At 36.0% G+C, this 21,171-nt stretch overlaps 2 protein-coding genes across 2 annotated transcripts; one reads left to right on the top strand and one right to left on the bottom strand.

The window, feature by feature from the left end:
• Positions 1-1,405: 1,405 nt before the first annotated feature.
• LOC134666574 (lipopolysaccharide-induced tumor necrosis factor-alpha factor homolog) lies at positions 1,406-6,359 on the top strand. The gene is made up of 2 exons (XM_063523774.1): positions 1,406-1,565; positions 4,416-6,359. The coding sequence occupies exons 1-2, from the start codon at positions 1,432-1,434 to the stop codon at positions 4,516-4,518; spliced, it is 237 nt and encodes a 78-aa protein (XP_063379844.1). The 5' UTR covers positions 1,406-1,431; the 3' UTR covers positions 4,519-6,359.
• A 5,156-nt stretch (positions 6,360-11,515) lies between these two features.
• LOC134666927 (peroxidase-like) lies at positions 11,516-19,001 on the bottom strand. Its single transcript, XM_063524233.1, has 12 exons — positions 18,874-19,001; positions 17,922-18,061; positions 17,136-17,300; positions 16,060-16,247; positions 15,286-15,490; positions 14,939-15,136; positions 14,589-14,733; positions 13,939-14,095; positions 13,208-13,381; positions 12,536-12,734; positions 12,061-12,166; positions 11,516-11,588 (listed from the first exon to the last, which is right to left on the bottom strand). Exons 1-12 carry the CDS (start codon positions 18,999-19,001, stop codon positions 11,516-11,518), a joined length of 1,878 nt encoding a protein of 625 aa, XP_063380303.1.
• Between the last annotated feature and the right edge of the window lie 2,170 nt (positions 19,002-21,171).

Raw genomic sequence — 21,171 nt, 5'->3', positions numbered from 1 at the left:
AGAGTCAACAAGATCAAGCTGGAAAAATAAGTTATATTTAGATTAACAGTCTTTGATGACTAATTTTAAGGGGAAACATTGTTTATCACTTCTATGTGAAAGAGTGTCATTTCCTATCTAATCTATTTAATTCAAGTATAGGTACCTAATTTATAGTGAGTAAGACAAGTCGATAAGGCAACTTATCAAATAAATAGATTCAGTTGGTTATTCATCCAACAGTCATTGTGTAAATACATAACGTAAAAGACTAACTTCTAGTACTTCTATGGCACTAATTTGATTGACAAAATTATAAGGTTACAAAGAAAACAATCAAGACCTAAAACCAAGACTAAAGTATGTAAGTACATATATAAGTAGCAATTATTTGCGTAAAGGATACATTTACAGTAGCTGATGAATTATGATGTTGATACCACTTTCAAATCTTCTTCAACCCAAATGCAAATCGTCTTAAAAATTGACTTAGATACCTACTGAAGGCCATTTGTACCATCCCACTAACCCGAAGTTAACCCGTTAAACCGTTAACCCAGTTGCAAATTGTACTGGTAACCATGGTTACTCCAGGTTTAACGGTTAACCTCAGGTAAGTGAGTTGATGCAAGGTGCGTTGAGCGCTTCAACTCGGCGTTTGGAATTACCATCTGTAAAAATAAATTATGCACAAAATAATACGTTTCGCGTGTGTTCAGAAATCGAGGCGCCGGCGCTGCGTATCGCGGATCTAAAAATTGACCGTGACCTTGACTTCTGAGTGGGTTAGTTACAGCTGGATAATTTTAATAGAGCAAATGTTTTTATCCCATCATTAACAGGAGCAATTACATTAATTGACATAGTTAATTACTTCAAACATCAATTAGATCTTAACAAGATGTGTTACATCGACCGTCCAGTGGCGCCCTCATCGGGGGAAACTTTTGTTTTTTGTTACATCAACTAAACGGCAAATGGTGGCCACATTACTTCGTATATCAGACTGAAATTGTATAGTGATATAATTAAGCTTTTCAATCTCGTACCTACTAACGCCACTCAGCAAGCTTCGTGACCTTAGATGGTTCTCGTCTGAAAATCTGTCCATTATATCACGATTGTATAAAATACTATTACATATTTACCTACGAGAAGAAACTCTCTGACGTGATGCTGATTACCAGTGAATCAAATATTCGCTTTCTAAATTATAACAATGATTAATATACAGTAAATTGTGTAACATATTTTCTTTAACGTTATTTAATTACGCATCGAAGAAAATAGGGAATACGTTTATCCAGAAGCGGTCGTTCTTTTCTTCGTAATTTAAAATAACTGTATAAACTATTTCTACCCAAAAGAAAATACAAAGTTATTTCAAATCTCTACTTTTGCTTACCCACTTCGTATTTATCAAAATTGTGTTTATTTTCCCGCAGATCCAACATGAATATTGCCCCGGTCGGTCCTCAGCCCACCAACCTCACCTGCCCCTCATGCCACGCCTCTATTGTGACACGGGTGGATCACAAAGCTACCACAAAGACGCACGTCATCGCCTTGCTACTGTTTTTGTTCCTGTAAGTACCTAGTCCCTTCATTTCAATATTATAACTTGTATTAAACTGGATCCAGATCCATCTGGCTGGCTTTTTTGAGTAGGAGGAGTAAGATAAGTTTTTAGTTTCAATTTAATGTATGGAACGCAATTAATGTTCTTCAATAGGCCTCCAGACTTTAGTAAATAAGTTACTAGTGTTCGGTTTATATTATTGAATGAGAATTGTTGACTCCCATTGTCTTAAATATTTTAGCTGCCGTGTTTGACCACATGAACAATCCATAATTATATTATTAAGCTCTATAAATATTAGTCTGGTATTTAGGTAAGGTCAATGCGGCTAATTCTGTCATACGGGAAATTCCGTCATTGCTTTTAGTTTCATCAATGGCTGCTTTGTCCAGGAAATTACCAATTGTGTACTGTTTTAGAGAAAAATGCTTGTTGACAGAATTTCCCGTATGACTGAATTGGCCGCATTGAAAGGTCAATTCGAAAAAATGAAAGCTTTTTGAAGTGAAAATTTCTTTAGCGGCGCTGAGTACTTTTTGAGGTGGGGAAAAATTATAAACTCGATACATCGTAACGCGTAACGCGTAACGTAACGCCGACGTCATGTGTCACGGACAATGTTATCCCACCAAAAACATTCTGTAAAAAACTAGCCAAGTCTCGATGGAGCTGCTTGTTTATCTCTAAAAAGTAATGAAATCTAGACAAAGTCGTGCCAAGTCTAAGGTTCCTTACTGCGATTTCTTTATTATTATAGTTAATGTTGTGTGACTTGGCCGTTGAAGGGTACACAAGGGTACAAAACCAGGTGCTCCATGACACCATTGCACCAATCTGTCGCCAGAACCGCTACCCGTTGACGATGGAAAATTGCCACTTGGAAAACGTTGATTCAATAACCAGTCAATTGTAGGCTTGATAAAGCTGCGTATTTCAATAATACTTATGTATGGGCGAGCCTGAAACAAACACTTCTTTTTGGTGCAATGGCAGATTGGTGCAATGGTGTCATGGAGCACCTGGTTTTGTACCCTTGTGTACCCTTCAACGGCCAAGTCACACAACATTAACTATAATAATAAAGAAATCGCAGTAAGGAACCTTAGACTTGGCACGACTTTGTCTAGATTTCATTACTTTTTAGAGATAAACAAGCAGCTCCATCGAGACTTGGCTAGTTTTTTACAGAATGTTTTTGGTGGGATTTCACTTCTTTTTGTAGAAACGTGGGCATATTGATTTATTTTATTAGATTTTCTTATTTAACACATTTTTTTTCTTTTTAGGAGTAGTTTTTTTATTATTACAAATCTTTCTTTTCTTTTTTTCCGGTTCTGATTCTTGTACAGTAGCAACAGTTTTTCGTATTGCCCATTCATTAAATCTAATAATTAAACAATAATCAGTAATCCGTCACTAATCATCATATAATGACTTGGCAATCGCACATAATGCTTTACTCGTACCGTACTCGTAAATATGTGTAATGCTCAAACTGCAATTAGCGCTAGCGTTATGTTCAATTAGAATTATTTTTAATAGGTAACGATGATCCTTTTGTCTTTATGCAGCCGTGCGATGGCCAAGTCATTATACGTATTACAAATTAAAGATATCTTATTGATACGGTTTTAACACCCCCTGGCACTGATTAAAATAACCGACTTGGTTTCACATTACATCTCAAAACTTTTATGTAGTAAAAGCGTTGCGAGACTTGCACCTTTTTACATGTAATGTTTTTGATGGGATCTCATCTCTTTTTGTAGGCAGTCCTTCTTTTCGGGTACTCATACCCATACTATGTATACACATATCATAACTAAACATATCTTCATTCATACTCACATCGTACATCGTAGTATACCTTTACTTTACTTTACCTACTATTTGTAGGAACTGCAACAGTAACTTTGTAATGTCATATATTTATATGGGATTACAAACTTACTTATGCAGTTCTTAGATCTTTAAAACGTGACTGATATTGCAATATTTTTAGGTTTTCCCTTTATGTGGCCATTAAACCCTAACTCTACCAAATTTCAGCTCTCTGAGTTTATGGGAAGTACTAGTTCTATTCTGATGATCATAACTGAGTTTCATAAATGCGAAACTTTGCTTTCGCTTAACTTCGGAACTAAATGACCTACAGTCTTGAAATTTTGGATTTTAAGTATGTGATTATAGCTTACTGGATGACCAAAATTTCTGCGTTCTGGTCTTATCCAGAGGTTCTCAAATAGGGGCCTGAAAATGCGGCGAAATGGTTCCAGTAAAGGATGGTACGGCAGTGTTTGCTTCGCGCTCGACTTGGCGGGGGCACTGCCGTGCCCCCCGATTCACCAAAGAACTGTAGTCATAACGTATCATAATCAGGTCAATTATTAAAAAATGGACTTTTATATTAAGCAATAAAGCTCAATGTTCTAATCTTGTACGGCCTGAAATACGAGGATCTCACAGTTATATTGTTACTTTATACTCGTATCACTCAAATAAAAGTCAATAAAGCTACATCTTGATGAAATCGCAAATAAAAGTGAACTCTAGTACTGGTGAATAAAACTCAAAATATCATGACCAAATATATTTAGATGCGAGGTCTGCAAGGTAACTTTACAATTTCTAATCGAATTTTAAACAATTAACGCTACAAATTTAAGCTCACTGGCCAGCAATTTCGGAACTAAACTTTTTCAATAGAAAGGAGGATGGGTCAATTATATATAGTGCTGCAGACATTTTGGACTAGTCATTGAGTTATCACTTCTGTCGGCACTCCCGGAGTGCAACCCGTTGTTTTTTTTTGTATTTTTTTTGTCTGGTGATATATGTTTATATTTTTATGTTGCAGTTGCTGGCCCTGCGTGTGCGTGCCTTATTGTATGGATTCCTGTAGGAATGCCGACCACTACTGTCCAAGCTGCAACGCCTACCTCGGCACTTACCAAAAATAAGACCAAACACTTGTTAAGACAACGTTTTATAATAAACCCCTAAACTGTTTAGACGACAATGGTTTCACTCACTTGAATTTTTACTCGCTATTGGCGACATGTTTCGGGCCCGTCGGGGGTCCTTCCTCAGGCTCGAATGCCCGCGGCGACTGTCACTCGTGCACTACTAGGGACTAGAAATTCAAGAAACTGTTGTCGTCTAAACAGTTTAAAATATGTTTTGCGACAGTGTTGAAAGTTTAATATCGAATAAATGCCTAGTTATATTTATATACAGTTAGTCTATATCAGAGCACTTTCATGCTCATGCTTTGTTTTCCTAGGCGTGACTAAAATAGCTGTACATATACCTACCTAATAGGTTTTTAACACGTGCCACTTACCGGCATGATAGTTTTAATGCAAGTGTTAAAACTGCCATGTGATGACGAATGCCCCCAAAAATGTGCCTTAAAAAGCAGTAACCAATAATATCGAAATTATGAATAAGTACCTACTCAGATTTTCATAATATTCAATTAGGTTCTTATATAATCCCTCAAAATGAAATAAATAATAAAAAAAAATCGTCTTTTGGTACACGTCTTATGGAAAACAATATGGCACAATTTAATTATTCACAGAATGAATATGAAAGCCCTGTTGTAGACGGAGCTTATGATGTTTTTAATTAAGATTACCTCACCTAGATATTAAGCCTAAAATATAGGCACCTAAGAACCATATTTTCAGAAACCATCCTTTCGATACAAGAATATAGGGGATGTAATTATATTATTTTCCTTTTATTACCAAATGTATTTTGTATGGTCTTGTATCTACGATCGTTGTAAAGACGATTGTGTGTTACAAGTGACGTGTTCTTTTATTTATTCTGAGTATTTTTAAAACATGGAAAGTCGAGATTAGATAACATTGAGGCTTTTTTATAACACTGTAATTAGCTCTTAGTAAAGAAGTACGTTAATGAAATGATAAATTATGCTTCTACTAAAGGAAAAGTAAAAATTGAAACAAAAATTCTAAACAAGAATCATATCTTGGTTATACGTAATTCTATCAATCTCAGTAAGAACCAGACCTGGAAGGTATTTAGAAAACTAAATAAGAATAAGTACAACACACTACACAAACACGATATATTTAAGTATTGTATAAATATGATACAGACCTATACTCCTTTAAAAAATACAGAACTGATATTTATGTTACAATCTCACCCCAGGAACAAATTGATAGCGTACTAAATGATATAGTAGTAGTAATAGATACTCTAAAAAGACATGTAACAAAAAAACATCAAATAAGTAGTTAAGTTGTTTTTGAATATGGTTTAAATATTTTTTTAAATTATTTTTAGCTTATCTACCTAACGTTAGAAAGGTATCTAACGAGACAGTAGACGCTAATGTATGTATGTACTCGTAGTTTTTTTAATTATACAATTTACAATTTTTTTACTTGCTTGTCTGCATTTTAGAATTTCACGTTTACGATTTGGTAAAAATGATTTAGTCGCAATCTGTATGCGAAGGCCTCATATATGTTGGCCCGATGTGTCGCAGTTGTCATTCTGTTTCATACTCTTATGCAAAAGCACAGGCTGTTGTTAACTCAATGTGGGTACCCCCTACAAAACACGCCAAGAATAAATCAAGGATGTAGGGAAATGTGCGGTTTTCTCAACCGCAAGCCGCGGCAGTCCATGCACAGGTTTTACTCCTATTTCCACGACTGGAATATGTACACAGTCCGAACATAATTCCTATTTTAGATACGCAAATTTGTCGCGGTAAATTTTGTAACACTATTTTGAACATGAGTGAAATAAACTTTTTTTTTATAAGACGAACGTATTTTCACTTAAATTATTCTGTAATTATTTATTTAATATTGCTTGTTATGTTGTTCATTATATTTCATTGGCTTGTTGGCAAAAGTCTGAATAATCGTCACATAAATTATGTGACGGTTAGTAAACAGCATACGCAACGCAACGCATAGCAACGATAACGGTAAATGAAACTTTTTTTCACGTATGTCACGCAACCGCAATTAGAAATGTATCGAATATTCCATGCAAGTTCTCTGGGCTATAAGCAGATGGGGCTTTAAGCAGACCGTAGCCTTTCCGAGCACAAGTGCCTCAACTGCTTAAGTAGACAAACCGTCGTAAGGACTGAGTAAGTAGTAAGTAATTGATATCTGTAATAACTATGCTTAAGTGCTGCTTAGACCAAGCGACTGATACCACTAGCCTGCTTACAAAGTTACTATCTTAGATATATATCGGGAGATTCGGAAGCTCAAGGCAATCCGTGAGACTCAATAATATGCAAATCCGTAAGCGTAACGCGAGTGGCAGCCATCAAAATTTTACGCCTTTCGCATTTCTTGCGCAGTGAAATGGCTTCCAAACAGTCCCGACAGTAAACGTGTCTGTTCCGTTTCCGAATTATTTTAAGTTGTTCAAATGATTAGAAAGAAAATCTTGCATATTTTATTCGTAATGTAAAATGTTTTCACTAAAATGGTAATGTACTAAATGTAGTGGACCAATAAAAAAAAAAGTATAAAGGTTACAAAAAGCACCTAGAAAAACATGTCATATGATACCTATCTTACGTCGGGGAAAGTACCTATCATATCGTAAAGAATTAAAGCCAGTGATAACGATTTCCTTAGTCAGAGTTCCGGTATTGAGTCATCACTAACTATTATCTTTTGACTGCCGCGTCATTTGGTTCTTGGTACCTTTTTTAAGACGGAAATGTCTACCACGACCACGGCCGCCGCGGGTCAAGGTCTTTACTGTACAATAGAGGTACATAGAAACACTACTCATCCGATGTCGATAGCTATTAGCTACCCAGCCCGATTCCTTACAGCCCAGGCCAATTCGAATTTACATTGATATCAAAATTATGTCATTTTGTTGTCATCCGCGTGTGCAATTTGATCTTACCTGTTCGTAAATACATGCTAGAGCGAGCAAGACGCAATAGCAAATGATAATAAAATTACATCGTTTTGACATCGAAATATAAGAAGATCGAATTGGCCTCTCAGCCAAATCTGCTCTTTCTCTGTCTCATTTTGTATAAAGGAACCGTTCGAATTCAGACTACAGCAACAGCAGTATTAATGTAGCAGTATTGCAGCGTGCTTAATGTATAAAGGTACTTTGCCCTTTCTTCTCTTTTCCGTTTTTAGGGTTCCGTACCTCAAAAGGAAAAAACGGAACCCTTATAGGATCACTCGTGCGTCTGTCTGTCCGTCCGTCTGTCACAGCCAATTTGCTCCGAAACTACTGGACCAATTTAGTTGAAATTTGGTACACATATGTAAGTCCGTGACCCAAAGACGGATATGTAACGTCAACAAATGAATTTTAAACATAGGGGCTACTTTTGGGGGGTAAACCATAAAATTAAAAATCAAAGTTTTGCAAACTATGTCGTGTTACATATCAAACGAAAGAGCTCATTGTGAGAATCTCAAATATATTTTTTTTATAAATTTACGATAAAAATTCTAGAAGTTATTCAAGAAAATAGACAAAAAATTACCATTCCCCCCCCTCTATCTCCGAAACTACTAAGTCTAAAACTCTGAAAAAAATACACAAAATAGTCCTTTTCCTAAAGATGTCAGGAAAACCTATTAGAAATCTAGAGTCAAGCGTGAGTCGGATTTAAGAACAAAAATGCGGTTTAGGTTTTTTAGGGACACAGCCGCAATGGTTTAAGTGAAACGTGATGTATTAGAGTTCTAGACAGCTATTGCGAAGGCCCTAGGCCGAAATCCGCATAAGGCCGAAGACCCGAAGCGTCCCGAAGAGATGTGCCTTTAGCTTCAAGCGTGAGTCGGATTTAAGATAAAAAATGCGACTAAGCTGTATCTGGCACACAGCCGCAATGTTACTTGTAGTATACTGATTGATTAGGTTACTAGGTATTGTCACGTGTTTTAAAAAGCACTATACATGGTGGCCAAAAAATAAACTAAGTGTATTTCCGTTGCCGACGTGCAACCCCGAAATCGCAAAGAAAAATTTGGCTGTTTCATACGTTTTGACTGGTCCGTTTTCTATGGGAGGATACATTTCTTTTCGCGATTTCGGGTCCCATAGTAAATGTTGCTCAGTAGGTAGGTATAATCCCAATACCTCCCTGGTTACGGGAATTTACTTATTTTTTGGCCACCCTGTAGGTATTATCTCTCTTCGGCCTTCGCTTAAAACACTTGCGGAAGTTGTAGGAAGCGCGACCCATTGGAATTGGACGCTCCGAGTTTCAGCCCTACGCGGAGCTCGGTCTTCAGTCTTCGCATTTAGACACTTGTACTATTGTTCGGCATTTAATTTCCTATCTAGAAGCTACTTAGCATATTTGCAGAGATATAAGCCACCACGCCAGAAAACTTCATGTTACATGTGTTGAAAACTTGACTCATTCGGGTTTTTCAAGGCGTTTCACTCACGTCACGTTACACGTATTACAAAAATTTTTTTTAATATTGTGTGATGTACGGAACCCTTGAAACGCGAGTCCGACTCGCACTTGACCAGTTTTTTTATTTAATATTAGATGTTAGCAAATTAGTCTAAGAATAATACCCCTGCCATTACGAATGATGCAGATGTGTCTAGGAATTTGTAAATCTCTTCATGGCAAAGCGCCAACATGATCGAGGAAGGTGCAGACGAATAGGTAAATTATTGACCGCGGACCAAAGTTTATGGTGGTCCCATACTGGCTGTAATATAAAGTTGTTTAACATTGTGGGACAGGGATAACATGATCGTGTTTATTTGTTGTCCCCGTCACAAAATGTTATATAACATTTTATTCCTAGCAATATAGGTAGCAAAGACAATGCCCATGAATATGAGACATTCTCAAGCTTTAAAGTTAAGCGAACCATATTATATAAGCGAAACCGAATTAATTCCATGACTCCTAACGTTATACTGCACTATCTTAAGTCGGTTAGTGATAAAGTTTGTCCATTGAAGCCAAGCAAGTCCGAAACTTGGCTCAGCCAAGAAGACGCAAGACGGTTCAATTAAATTATTGCCGGTTCAAAGGCAGAATGCATAACGGCGATATATTGAAGCACTAACTATGAGGATGATTCTGCTGCATCGACTTGTGGAACTTCTATGGTTAACGCTGCTTTTCCTTAATGGGATACGTTTTTTAATTATTCGATAGGTACATAAATACCCGTAAAAATGGTACTAAGTACCTGAGTTAGTTAAGACTTACTTTCAGACTCGCCACTAGGTAATCACGAAAATATCAATGTGGATTTCTCTTGAGTCGATAAAAACAAATACGAAATAGAAGTTGCGAATGATATCACTAAAATATTAAGGATCGTTAGATTATCTGTAAAAATCGGCTCGGTAATTAAAATTTTCTAATATCAGGCTTTAAAATATGGGCTTATATCGGACGCGATTTGTCAGAGCACCGCGGAAAAGTTCCCTCACGAGTCCCATGGACGGACGCGATATCGCAGACGCGAGTTCAATATGAAATGAAATTGATGCCTAGTACAGTTAAAGTAAAATGAAATAAATTTCCAAAACGTTCGCTGTTTGCGCGTTAATTGAATAAATAGTTTTAAACTCGCGGGAAATGGAGATGCATGTGCAACTACCCAACGACTGGGTTGCTGGTATTTTTGTAGCTATTCGCTAAATTGAATACTGCGAGCGCTTCCGAGGTTTACTGTTGATTCTGATAATTTATGCTTGCTTTTAAATAGGATGACTCACGTTAGACTGGGCCGTGTCCGGGCCGGAGCTTCCGGCGCATCGTTTTATGTATATGGAAAGCATCACGTGATCGCCTGTCATGTCATAGAAAAGTAAGCTCCGGAAGCTCCGGCCCGGACACGGCCCGGTCTAACGTGACGTAACGGTCATCTTTTAATCCTTTTTTTACCGTATGAATGCTTGCAACTTCAATGAGGACACAACATACATGTTCCAGAATTTTCGACACTTTGAAAAATGTGCAAACTCCGTTATTATCTATTCTATATCTACTCCTTATATAATCTATTAGGGGTCCCTTTGTTTCCCATAAAGTTTAAAGTCATAATGTATTGTTTGTCATATTATCGTTAGTTATAAAACTGAAACCGTTAACTTTTCAGGACTTTCGTAAGGTTATTCTATAGATAGGTTAGTTTAGGTTTGTTTTATGGCAATCCTGAAAAGTTACGCGTTTCTGAGAAAAACCAATTATGACTATCGAAAATTCGGACAAACAATACATTATGACTTAAAACTATTTGAGTAACAATAGAGACCCTATTAAATTATCACCCGTAACATAAGAACCGGGTCTGTCGTATATAACCCAAGCTTAACACATCGTTTAGCCAGAATAACCCCGTGGGCCGATATTCGTGTAAACTATTCCCAGATCGGTTGGACTGCAAATGAATGAACGTACATAGACGGGGAATGTACGAATCAATTCACTAATAACTACCATAACTACTGCCTGCCATGTTCACCGTAATAAACAGGTTACTGTTTACTGATATATGTTATCCAACTGAAAAAGAACACTGGTATGTGTAATGTATGGCCATTTCCTTGGCTTGACATTTACATAGTAGGCCAGGGGTTCCTTTTCTTTTTCAGTCTGCGGCGCACTTGCAAGTTTAAAAATTAATCGCGATGCCCTAACCTAGCTAGGCTATTCGAAATGGAAAGGTAACATGATGAGGAGGATTTCCACAATGAATTAAGTAAGTAAAAATATTTCCAAAGTTAATAAAATTAATACCTAGGGAAGAAAATGGGACTATTGCATGTTTGTGTTGAGAAATGGTTGTCCACTCTCGTCTAAACATGAGGACATGACTAAAAAAATTGCTTATTTAGACAAAAAAAATATAATTTAATTTGAAGGAAGGATACATTACGGTTTTTTTTATTCTAAAACACGAGGAGCTGTTTGAAATATTTTGATCACTATCCGCATGCCCGGTCTCTCCAGGCTTTCAAATCCATTTTTACGATGTTCTTGCAGGTGACCATTTTGTTACTGTAAATAAAAAGTATTAGTGAAAAATTTTCACTTTAATAATATACTTAGGTTCTAAAAGTTAGTACACAAAACAAAAATGTAAGCATATGAAATTTTAGGTCAGGGCCATGCATAATATTTATTTGCATAGTTTTGGTTAACGATAAGATTTTCCACACTTTTTTTCTTCGAAGACAAGAGAGGCATCTGCATTATAATAGCCGCTATTATCGACGTGACAAGGCAACTGTCAATTATTAACACCGTTAAATATTGAGCACCGACTAGATTACCACTATAAAAACAAATAATAAAAGCTAAATTAAACTAAAAACAGGGGAGCCCCATATAAAAAACATTTTCATCTTTTTTTTTTGTGGCGTCTTAACGATTTAACATAAGTACAAGCCTAAAATTCGATATTTTCACCTATTAGCAGACTTTAGTCGTAATCATTGAAGCGATATTTTTATGTACATTATGCACTTACATAGGACTAGCGCGTATAAACCCATGTCGCTGGATTTGCGTCACTTTATCACCAACGTCGCATAAGAGCTGCGAGATTGTAGCTTTTCTTATTTCTTGAAGTTGCCCTGTAAGATGTTTATTGGAATACAAAAAAAAAATATATATAAAAAAGGTAATAAAAATTTTAATAATAAACAAAACCTAAATAACTGTTTTTTAATTTATTTTTTTAAAGACAGCCGCCTTCAAAAACCCAACCCACTGAAAAGCACAAAAGCTCTATGTAGAATGTAACAAACATTTTTCTGAAAACCGTATCAAAATTGATTCAGCTAAACGCGATATAATCGCGAACAAACATACATAGAAAGAAACATACGTGTCAAACTGAGAACCTCCTTTTTTTAAGGCGGTTAAAATATATCTTGTATAGAGTTATTTCTGTTTGGTTATTTAATTTAAATGTAACGTATTCCACAAAGTAGAAATCTTACTTGCAGAAAAGGCATTTGGTCGATTGGGACGTTCGTACCAGTGTCTATCAGATATCATGCTCCTAATAAGCTGATCGACCATCAAACAGTAGAACGTGGGAGGAGCATAACCACCCCTGATTGGTTTCTCCACCCACATACCAGCCATGAGTTCGATATCATTTATATCTTTATATAGATCTTTAAGGAGTTCCAATTTCTAAAAATAAAAAAATACAACAAAATCAAATGTAAATAATTTGAAAATCTAAAAGAAAAGGACTAAGCGCAGAGATTAATCGGTAACAAATAACTTTCAATATAAATTTCCTTATAGGCAGTGTTTATTCTTTGCTTAAAGTGCATTTTGGTAGTGTCTAATTATGTGAAGACTGTTCAGCCATTCAATAAGCGATTTTAAGAAATTGTTTATTTTTGTCTCGTAAGTCTGTAAATTTTCTTCTGTGAATATGACGGTGCTATCATCAGCAAAAAGAATCACGGATTCCTCGATAAGTTCATAGTTTTATTAATATAAATGATAAATAAGAGTGGTCCTAAAACGCTGCCTTGTGGAACGCCTGCTGTTACCGTAGCTTGTAAATATTTCCACCACCACGCAATATTATAGAAAAATCATATTTAGCATAAGTTTAAAAACGATTTGCTAATATTTAATATTAAACTACTTACGTCAGCATCAATCAAATCAGAAAAATCATCAAAACTGTTAAAGGTTTCTCTAGACCCAGAACAATACTCTCTGTATTTCAAGTAAGAAGGAAAACCAAAATATCTTCCTTTAGTCAAGTCGCTTGTAGCAACGTCCGAAGCACGCTGGTGCCCACCGAGTACAACATCGGCCATCTAGAAATATGAGGGTTAGTTTAGTCGAGGGTCAACATGATTATAAAAAAAGTTATTTGTTTCACAAGGAAGCAAAGTTGTTGTTTAACCGCTCGTTCGTGCTAATATTGATACCCGAGCAAGCGAAAGATTCCAAAATTGAACCACGAGCGTAGCGATTGATTCGAAAAATGGAATCTTGAGCGTTGCGAGGATTTCAAAGCACGAGGGTCAAACAAAATTTGCCCCCGAGTGAAACACAAAATTTTCACCACACAAACCCGAAGCAAATATTAAATGTAAAATCAAACAAAATCAAATCCAAATGAATGTTATTAAATATATATCATCCAAAATCATCATTTAAAAGTCTATTCTACCAGCAAACATAGGAAAACAAATCAAAATATGCATTTGATTATTTTGCCTCACATGTGAATAAAATTCTACTTTTCTATCAGTTTTTGAAGTGCAAAGTAAGCCTTTCTGAGCCGGTGTGGTGAAAAAATATATATAATACTGAAGACCAACTGGATGCAAAACCAGCACCCGCCATAATAAAATGAAACAATACTTACGTCAGGATCGATCACATAGTCGACTTTCCCGCTGGCCTGTCGAAAGCTGCCCTGTGTCATGTGATCTATGTTATCATCTACGGCAAGATATCCGGTTCGTAATGTGAGATTGACTATTGGTATTTGCTTTAAGTAATTTCCGGCTTCATTGTACATTCTAAAATGTTACATTTTCCCAAATAAAACAATTGTATGATAGTTGTTGTCATTTTGTTTGACATGAGTTTTGTTTTTTTTTGTATTAAAATATTCACTTCCAATTCAAACATACATAATTATACATAATATCAAATAGCCTCCCATTGATCAAAACAAACCAAGCTCCCATTCAATTTGTTATTTAGTAGGTATTAGATTGAGATTAATTATTTAGTTCCTTTTAAGGCCTACTTGCACCATCCCAGTTACACGGGATTAAGCGGTTACATCTTTGACCCAGTGTCAAATTGTACCGGTAACCATGGTAACTCCAGGTTTAACCGGTCAACCCCGGGTTAGTGGAATGGTGCAAGTGGGCTTTAGTGTGCAATGGAAAAAGTGAGTAAGGAATGAGGAGGATAAACTTAACAACAAATTATGACGCTCAAAAATAACGCAGTTAATTTACGAGTAAATTATACGTACTATAATATTTTACAATGAGAACATACTTGAGCCTTCCTTCCTGCATTAGATGAGCCCATCGGAGTATGTAAGGGAACTCCAAAGTTATTTGCGGCATTACGTTGCTATTGTAAACATCTCGGAACCCTGGGTTGGGCGCTAGAACGGAGTCTTTCATCAAATTGTCCCAACCTGTAAGTCATTAAACTAAATTAATTAAATAATGAATGTTTTTTTTTTTATTACCAGTACACTAATTTTACCACAAATAAACAAACACGTGTTAATATTAGTTTGTGCTAAGTAATTGTTACCTCTAAGTATAAGACATTACACTAAGTGCTAAGTTTTTTAACTTTTGAGTGATAAGCATTAAAAACGAAAAAAAAGAACTTACCAAGCAATATTGGCAGAAATTCATAGTAGAATATTTGCACAGATGTGGCAATATTTATATCTCGGGCAGTATAAAAAAGTTTATCGTCATTCCAACATGGGTTTATTACTGCTAGTTCTGAGGCTATTCTGTTGTGGTTACGCCAAAACCAAATTGAAAAAATATTGATACCGAAAAGCGTGTTTACTCCGTCTTCAGCTATAAAAAATAAATAGTGGATTGGTAAAATATTTCATTGTTATGAGAATATAATGATTGTTAATTAACTGGGGACTAAAAAAAAAAGGTAAGCCATTCTAAATAGGATAATTAATTATGCAGGTAAACCACAACCACTTTAAACTTACGTGTATTGTGACATCTAGATTCATGAGGTGCTTCATTAAGCAAACAAAGATTCGGCAATTTGCGAGTCCTTGGAGGCCACACACGATTATTTTCCAACTCATACTTCAGTAGTCCTCCTGAAAACAGTCTAGCTTTTTCTAGAGCACTTTTCGTCGTGCTGCCATACACAATAGATAAGTCAAAGAGAGGTGTAGCTGCATTAACCTGTAAGAGTTAACAAATTAAGTTATAAGAAACATAATTCTTCATTATGTCTGTATTACATGTGCTAGTGTGGGAAAAACTGTATATAATTTAGTGAGTTGTTACATGCAGATACGACGAGGCATAGGTATAGGTAAACGTAACTGTTTAGGAATAAAATATTGCAGCAAGGGTTAGGAAGAAGAGACTACGAGGGGGAGGCGAAGTTGAGGCAAAATAGCACTGGGAGCTCGTATGTCTCTGGTGATTCAGCCTAAGCGGCAGCGAGTCGGTGCACTATGTCAGCGTCACATCATACCGGCCGTCACATCATATAAGTTACTCGCTCAAAGAAATAGGTACCTATCAGATACAAACTTTCAACATTCTCAGACAACATTCTAAGGCGTAAGAGGGATAATTTTCGATATTATTATTATGCGCAAATTTCTAATTTGAAGCAATATTTTCAGCTCCATATACAATCCTCATTGAGTTTATGGTCGGTCTAGGCCATGTGTGACATTGTTCAAATTATTCAATACTATTGTATTTACTTATGTTTACTTAGATAATTAAATCTTACTTACTCGTTCTGGCGTAGTGCCATTCATCAAACAGCCACTTGACTGATAGCTAATGGGTCTAGTCAGGTTGAGACAACGCAAATCTGAAAACCTGTATACCGGGTCGTCGCTCGGAATGGTTATGGGGGTGCACATTGGATCAGATTTGCCTTTCGGGAGACAGCAGTAAGGCTTCCATAGAATGTAGTTTACTGTAAATTAAGAATAGTTATGTCTGTGAAGTTGGCATATCAAAGTCTAGCAGATCACGTTTTTATTGGAGTTCTATTAGCATGCACCATAGTTCTAGAGTTCCTGATACTTTTTAGCACTAGTTCTGTCGTTTTGTTCCATAATATTGGGTTTCACGGTAAAAATGCCAGAACTATTGCTAAAAAGTATCAGGAACTCTAGAACTACGGTGCATGCTAATAGAACTTCAATAAAAACGTGATCTGCTAGACTTTGATATGCTAACTTCACAGACATAGAATAGTTTTAAGCAATCACTTGATCTCAAACAATAGGTATATTTTTTTTTCTTATTTTCTGCAGCTAGTTGTACAAGCGATTCTGGCAATGAGATTAGGTGTATCAGTAAAAACATCTCAAATTATTCCTTGAAGGTATTGCTGAATGTAACGTTTATTACACGTCGCGGAAAGAGAAGGTCGTGGAATGTATGGGATCATTGGGATCCAATACATTATACGACACTTGTCTTTACTATCAGCACAGATTCTAAAAATTTCTAATTGTGTTAGTATTTAAGGTAACCACGAAAATGTTTAAATATAAACCAAAAACGACATGCAAATGGCTTGTAGTTTTATAAATAATTATTAAAATTTATGTATCTATATATTATCTCATTTACGGTTTCTGATCTTTCACAATTTGAATGAAATAGGTATGTTTGCTTAGTGGGTAGCAGTGGCGGAGCGGCCATAGAACTCGATTCCCATCGGCTTGTCTGATATCCAGACTCTTAAGCCATTTTCTTTAAACTTATGAAGAAAAGGAAGGGCAACTTAGCTACGGCTTGCCTACGAACAATCTAGACGCGCCGCCACTGGTGGGTAGTTATAGTATAGTCTTACTAGTATCTTGAACATTGACGACATCTGACGCCATGAACACAAAGAAGTGAGTGGCCAGCTGAGTAAAGGTATGGTCAGGACGAATGCCGCTGGGCAATAGAGTGGTGCGCACGTGACGACTCTGAGGCAAAGGATCGCCTGACTCTGCCAGTCTAGGTTCAAATCCTGAAATGGACAAGCTTATATTGCATTCATATTACATACTTTATAAGAGAACATATTTATTGATATTGTATATGCGAATGGAACTCATTTCACATAAAACAATACATGTTTAAACAGCAACAGTATTTATGGCCATAAGAAAAATAGTCTGTGCCAAAAGAGAAGCGTTGTGAAATGTATGAGATCCAATACATTCTACGACTAGAAGAGTCGCACAGACTCTAAAGGCAAATGCCATTCGTTTTTATTCCAGAAAACAGTGAAATGAGGCCGAAAATAAAAGTTCCGAAACCAACAAAGCCTATACTCGTAAATTTAGTAAGTATTAAAAAAATCTGTGAAAGCAAATGCATGTATGTAAAGGTCCACTTATTTCAACGGGCAGCCCCCGCGCGGGCAGCTTTCTCGCGCAGGGAATTGCCATCGCAATCCAGCGCGGGAACGCTGCCTGCGTGTTGGGCACCCTCCCGAAGGCACCAAATTTTGATAGGTATTTTTAATTTTAGTTATTTTTACTGTAGTTAGTTTTAGTTTTATATTCCTGTTTATGTCTTTTAGTAATTTAAATTTATATTAATAAAAGCGTTTCTATTTCATATAAAATTGTTGTTTATTTCTTACCTCTCCCGTAGTGCGGAGGCAGTACCCTCTTGAAAGGCGTCCGTCCAGCACCTCTCGAGGGGTGTTCCAAATTGTTGCAAGATCCGTCTAGACGTCTGCCTTCATTGGGATCACAAGGTTCGATTTCTATTGTGCAAAAACTGAAATGAAAAATTCTTTGGATGAAAATTTACTTGCAATTGTATGATTGTAACAATTTAAAAAATTGTTGTCACTAAGCTTTTTGAGATTGATGTGATTATATCACACGGAGCTCCTTTATATTATAGTCTGACAAAAAATAGTAGAAATTAAAAAGTGGCAATACTATTCAAATCAATCTAAGAAAACGGGATGACACTACAGTATTGCCACTTTTTAATTTCTACTCTTTTTTGTCAAACTATAGGTAACTAATATTACAGCTTACAGGCCATATGGAACGTACATTTGACATCAAAACGATATCTGAATGATATCAGTTAGTTATCTTTCGCCCGTGCGTCTCGATAGCGCTAATATTACGTTCGAATTGGTCTTTCAGTATCACCACTAGAAAGATGACAAATTTTATGACACAGATGTAGTCCATCCATAATTGTCTTCCATCGTATTTTCTCGGAAACGTTCGTATATTTGTCATGCTACTTCAGTCAACCTGTACACTCGCCATCAGATATATCGGAGCGGCCAAGGTGTTCACAATATCTGAACACGCACTCTAACTCCCTGACAATAGAGGCGTGTTCAGATATTTGTGAGCACCTTGACCGCTCCGATATATCTCATGGCGACTGTACTTGCACCGAGACTAACTAAAATAGCATTCGTATGTTTCCGTGAAAATACCTACGATCTAAAATAATTATGCACTACATCGGTAAATATAATGAAGACTTTATGTGAAAAAATATAGGTGAAATAAATTAAGACAAATAAAAATATAATTAATGAAAAATATATTTCTACTTACAATGTTGTATTTCGCTTTATATGTTGTTTCAGAGCGTCCTGGCTTATAGCTTCTCCGTAAAAAGTATCATAAAAGACTGTTTCTTTAGCATGCAAACTAACAAACATTAATAATAGCAACTGCAACATTTTTGCACCCCATAAAAAAAAATTGGGAAGGTTTGCCTTCGTTTGAACTCGGTGAGGTGCAAATATGCAATGCCTGGACCGAGCCAGGTAATGTTTTCGGTTAAAATATCTCATGGTCATTTTAGGGTACCCGCGTTAAATAGAAAATCCTTCTACTGGTAGAATTTCTAGATAGGTGGAATTTGAAAGAGCGAATAGAGAACGTCCAGTGAGGAATAATACGGTTTATGACATTTTAAAGAACACTAGGCATCCTACAATAATCTTATTCTCTTTAATGAAAGTACTAATAATCTTGTGGCTTGGTTAGTACCAAAGCCTTGTGAGTATGTATGTAAGACCTACAGTTTAAAATAAATAAATAGATATTGATAATTTTAATATCATGTGGTTGTATGGTAGATATGTTGTCATGTTGAATATTTACTACGATTAAAAAAATATATTATTTTTATATCTACGGAACATTAAGTTAAAATTCGGCGTTAGCTTGATGATAAAATTCCTCAAATGTAACATAATTTATTGCATTCATTAACATATTAGCCTTCGTTGTTTTAAGTAGGTAGGTATATGTAAAACAATCGTAACTGATTCGAAAACACGTTCAATTGTTTAACGTATTCTCGCGTAATAAATTCCAAAATCAAATGATTTTCCCTTATCAGTTACGTTCGGTTGTTATGCGTGGTAAGCAAAAATACCTGCCAGTAACTTACGAGTATTAGTCAAGTATACAGGGTGGAAAGATAAGTCGGACCCTGGAGGGAAACTACCTTAAATCCTTAAGCTGGCTCATTTTACTTAAAGGAGACATTCCTTTATTTTTAAAAAGAAATAAAACTGCATTCAAAGTATTTTTCTATTTTTCTTCAATTTGGCTTGTCTAAAAAAATCTTAAGTAGGTACTAAATATTAGATTTTATGGATATTTTGTACGACAGACGAGTGTAATACCTAATGTTTCTTGGAGAAATGTTATCATTAACATTAACTGTATCGACTAGTAGAATAAAATTGCGTGTTTTTTATTTTTTGGAATTTTTAGTCGGTTCGAGTCCCGGGCGAGTCAAGCGAGTTTTAGAAAGTCTTTGAATGCAGTTTTGTTTCTTTTTAAAAATAAAGGAATGTTTCCTTTAACTAAAATGAGCCAGCTTAAGGATTTAAGGTAGTTTCCCTCCAGGGCCCGACTTATCTTTCCACCCTGTATATTTCTATAAATAGTTTCAAAAACTAAATTATCCTCTCTAAACATGTTTTTAATTTTAATGTGTATTGTTCATGTTTTGTACCTAATTAAAGTTTTCGTCAGTAATTGACCTTATTAGTTATAACAGAAGGTGAATCACAAAATTATTAAAAGGAAGTTTCGCATTTGAGTAACGTTTGAATGGGAAGTAGCGGCTGAGCATAAATAAGCCAGACTTATAAATGCCCTCTAGTTTTCTGACAATAAAGGCAATTCTTATTGTTAGTGTTAAAGTGACATTCCATTTCCAACTGCAGCTGCAATACTGTTCATTTTCTATGGAAATTGACAATGACAGCGACGCGCTTCCTTAGTAAAATGAACAGCATTGCAGCTGCAGTTGGAAATGGAATGTCACTCTTAAGAAGCGGATTTACTTCTTTCTTGCACCGCATTTACTTCTTACCAAAACAATAAAAATTGCGTATATTGTCTGAATAAGTATAGTGCATTTATAAGTTGGGCTTATTTATGCTTAGGGACGACACATCAAATCCGCTACTCCCCGTTTTAGCATTTATGAAAAAAACTAAAGAGTATACTATAGGGTTGTAAATCTCAATCGGCGCGATTCGGAAAATGAATTAGAGATTAACTAGAAACGATATAGTAAAGATATGTGACGTAGAATATTATTGCGGCGCTATGCGACGTAAGCGCCGGCCGCCATAGGGTACCTTTTTCTGTGGAACGTCACATATCTTCACTATTTCATATCTAAGTAGTGGGTCTCTAATTAATTTCCCGAATCGAGCCGAATCTCTCTCTTGTCATCATCATATATTATATTATGATTTCAGGAAGGCGCTCTTGATTTTGAGGTGTGCCGTGTCAATACAAGCATGTTAACTAATTGGTGGTTTTCGTAATTAGATCGAAGGCCTAAGATAGTCGGCTCTTTATCATTTGTCACGCCTGTCA

The sequence above is a fragment of the Cydia fagiglandana genome, chromosome 8 (assembly GCF_963556715.1).
Source record: "Cydia fagiglandana chromosome 8, ilCydFagi1.1, whole genome shotgun sequence".
Lineage (NCBI taxonomy): Eukaryota > Metazoa > Arthropoda > Insecta > Lepidoptera > Tortricidae > Cydia > Cydia fagiglandana.
This window is presented reverse-complemented; position numbering and strand designations above follow the sequence as displayed.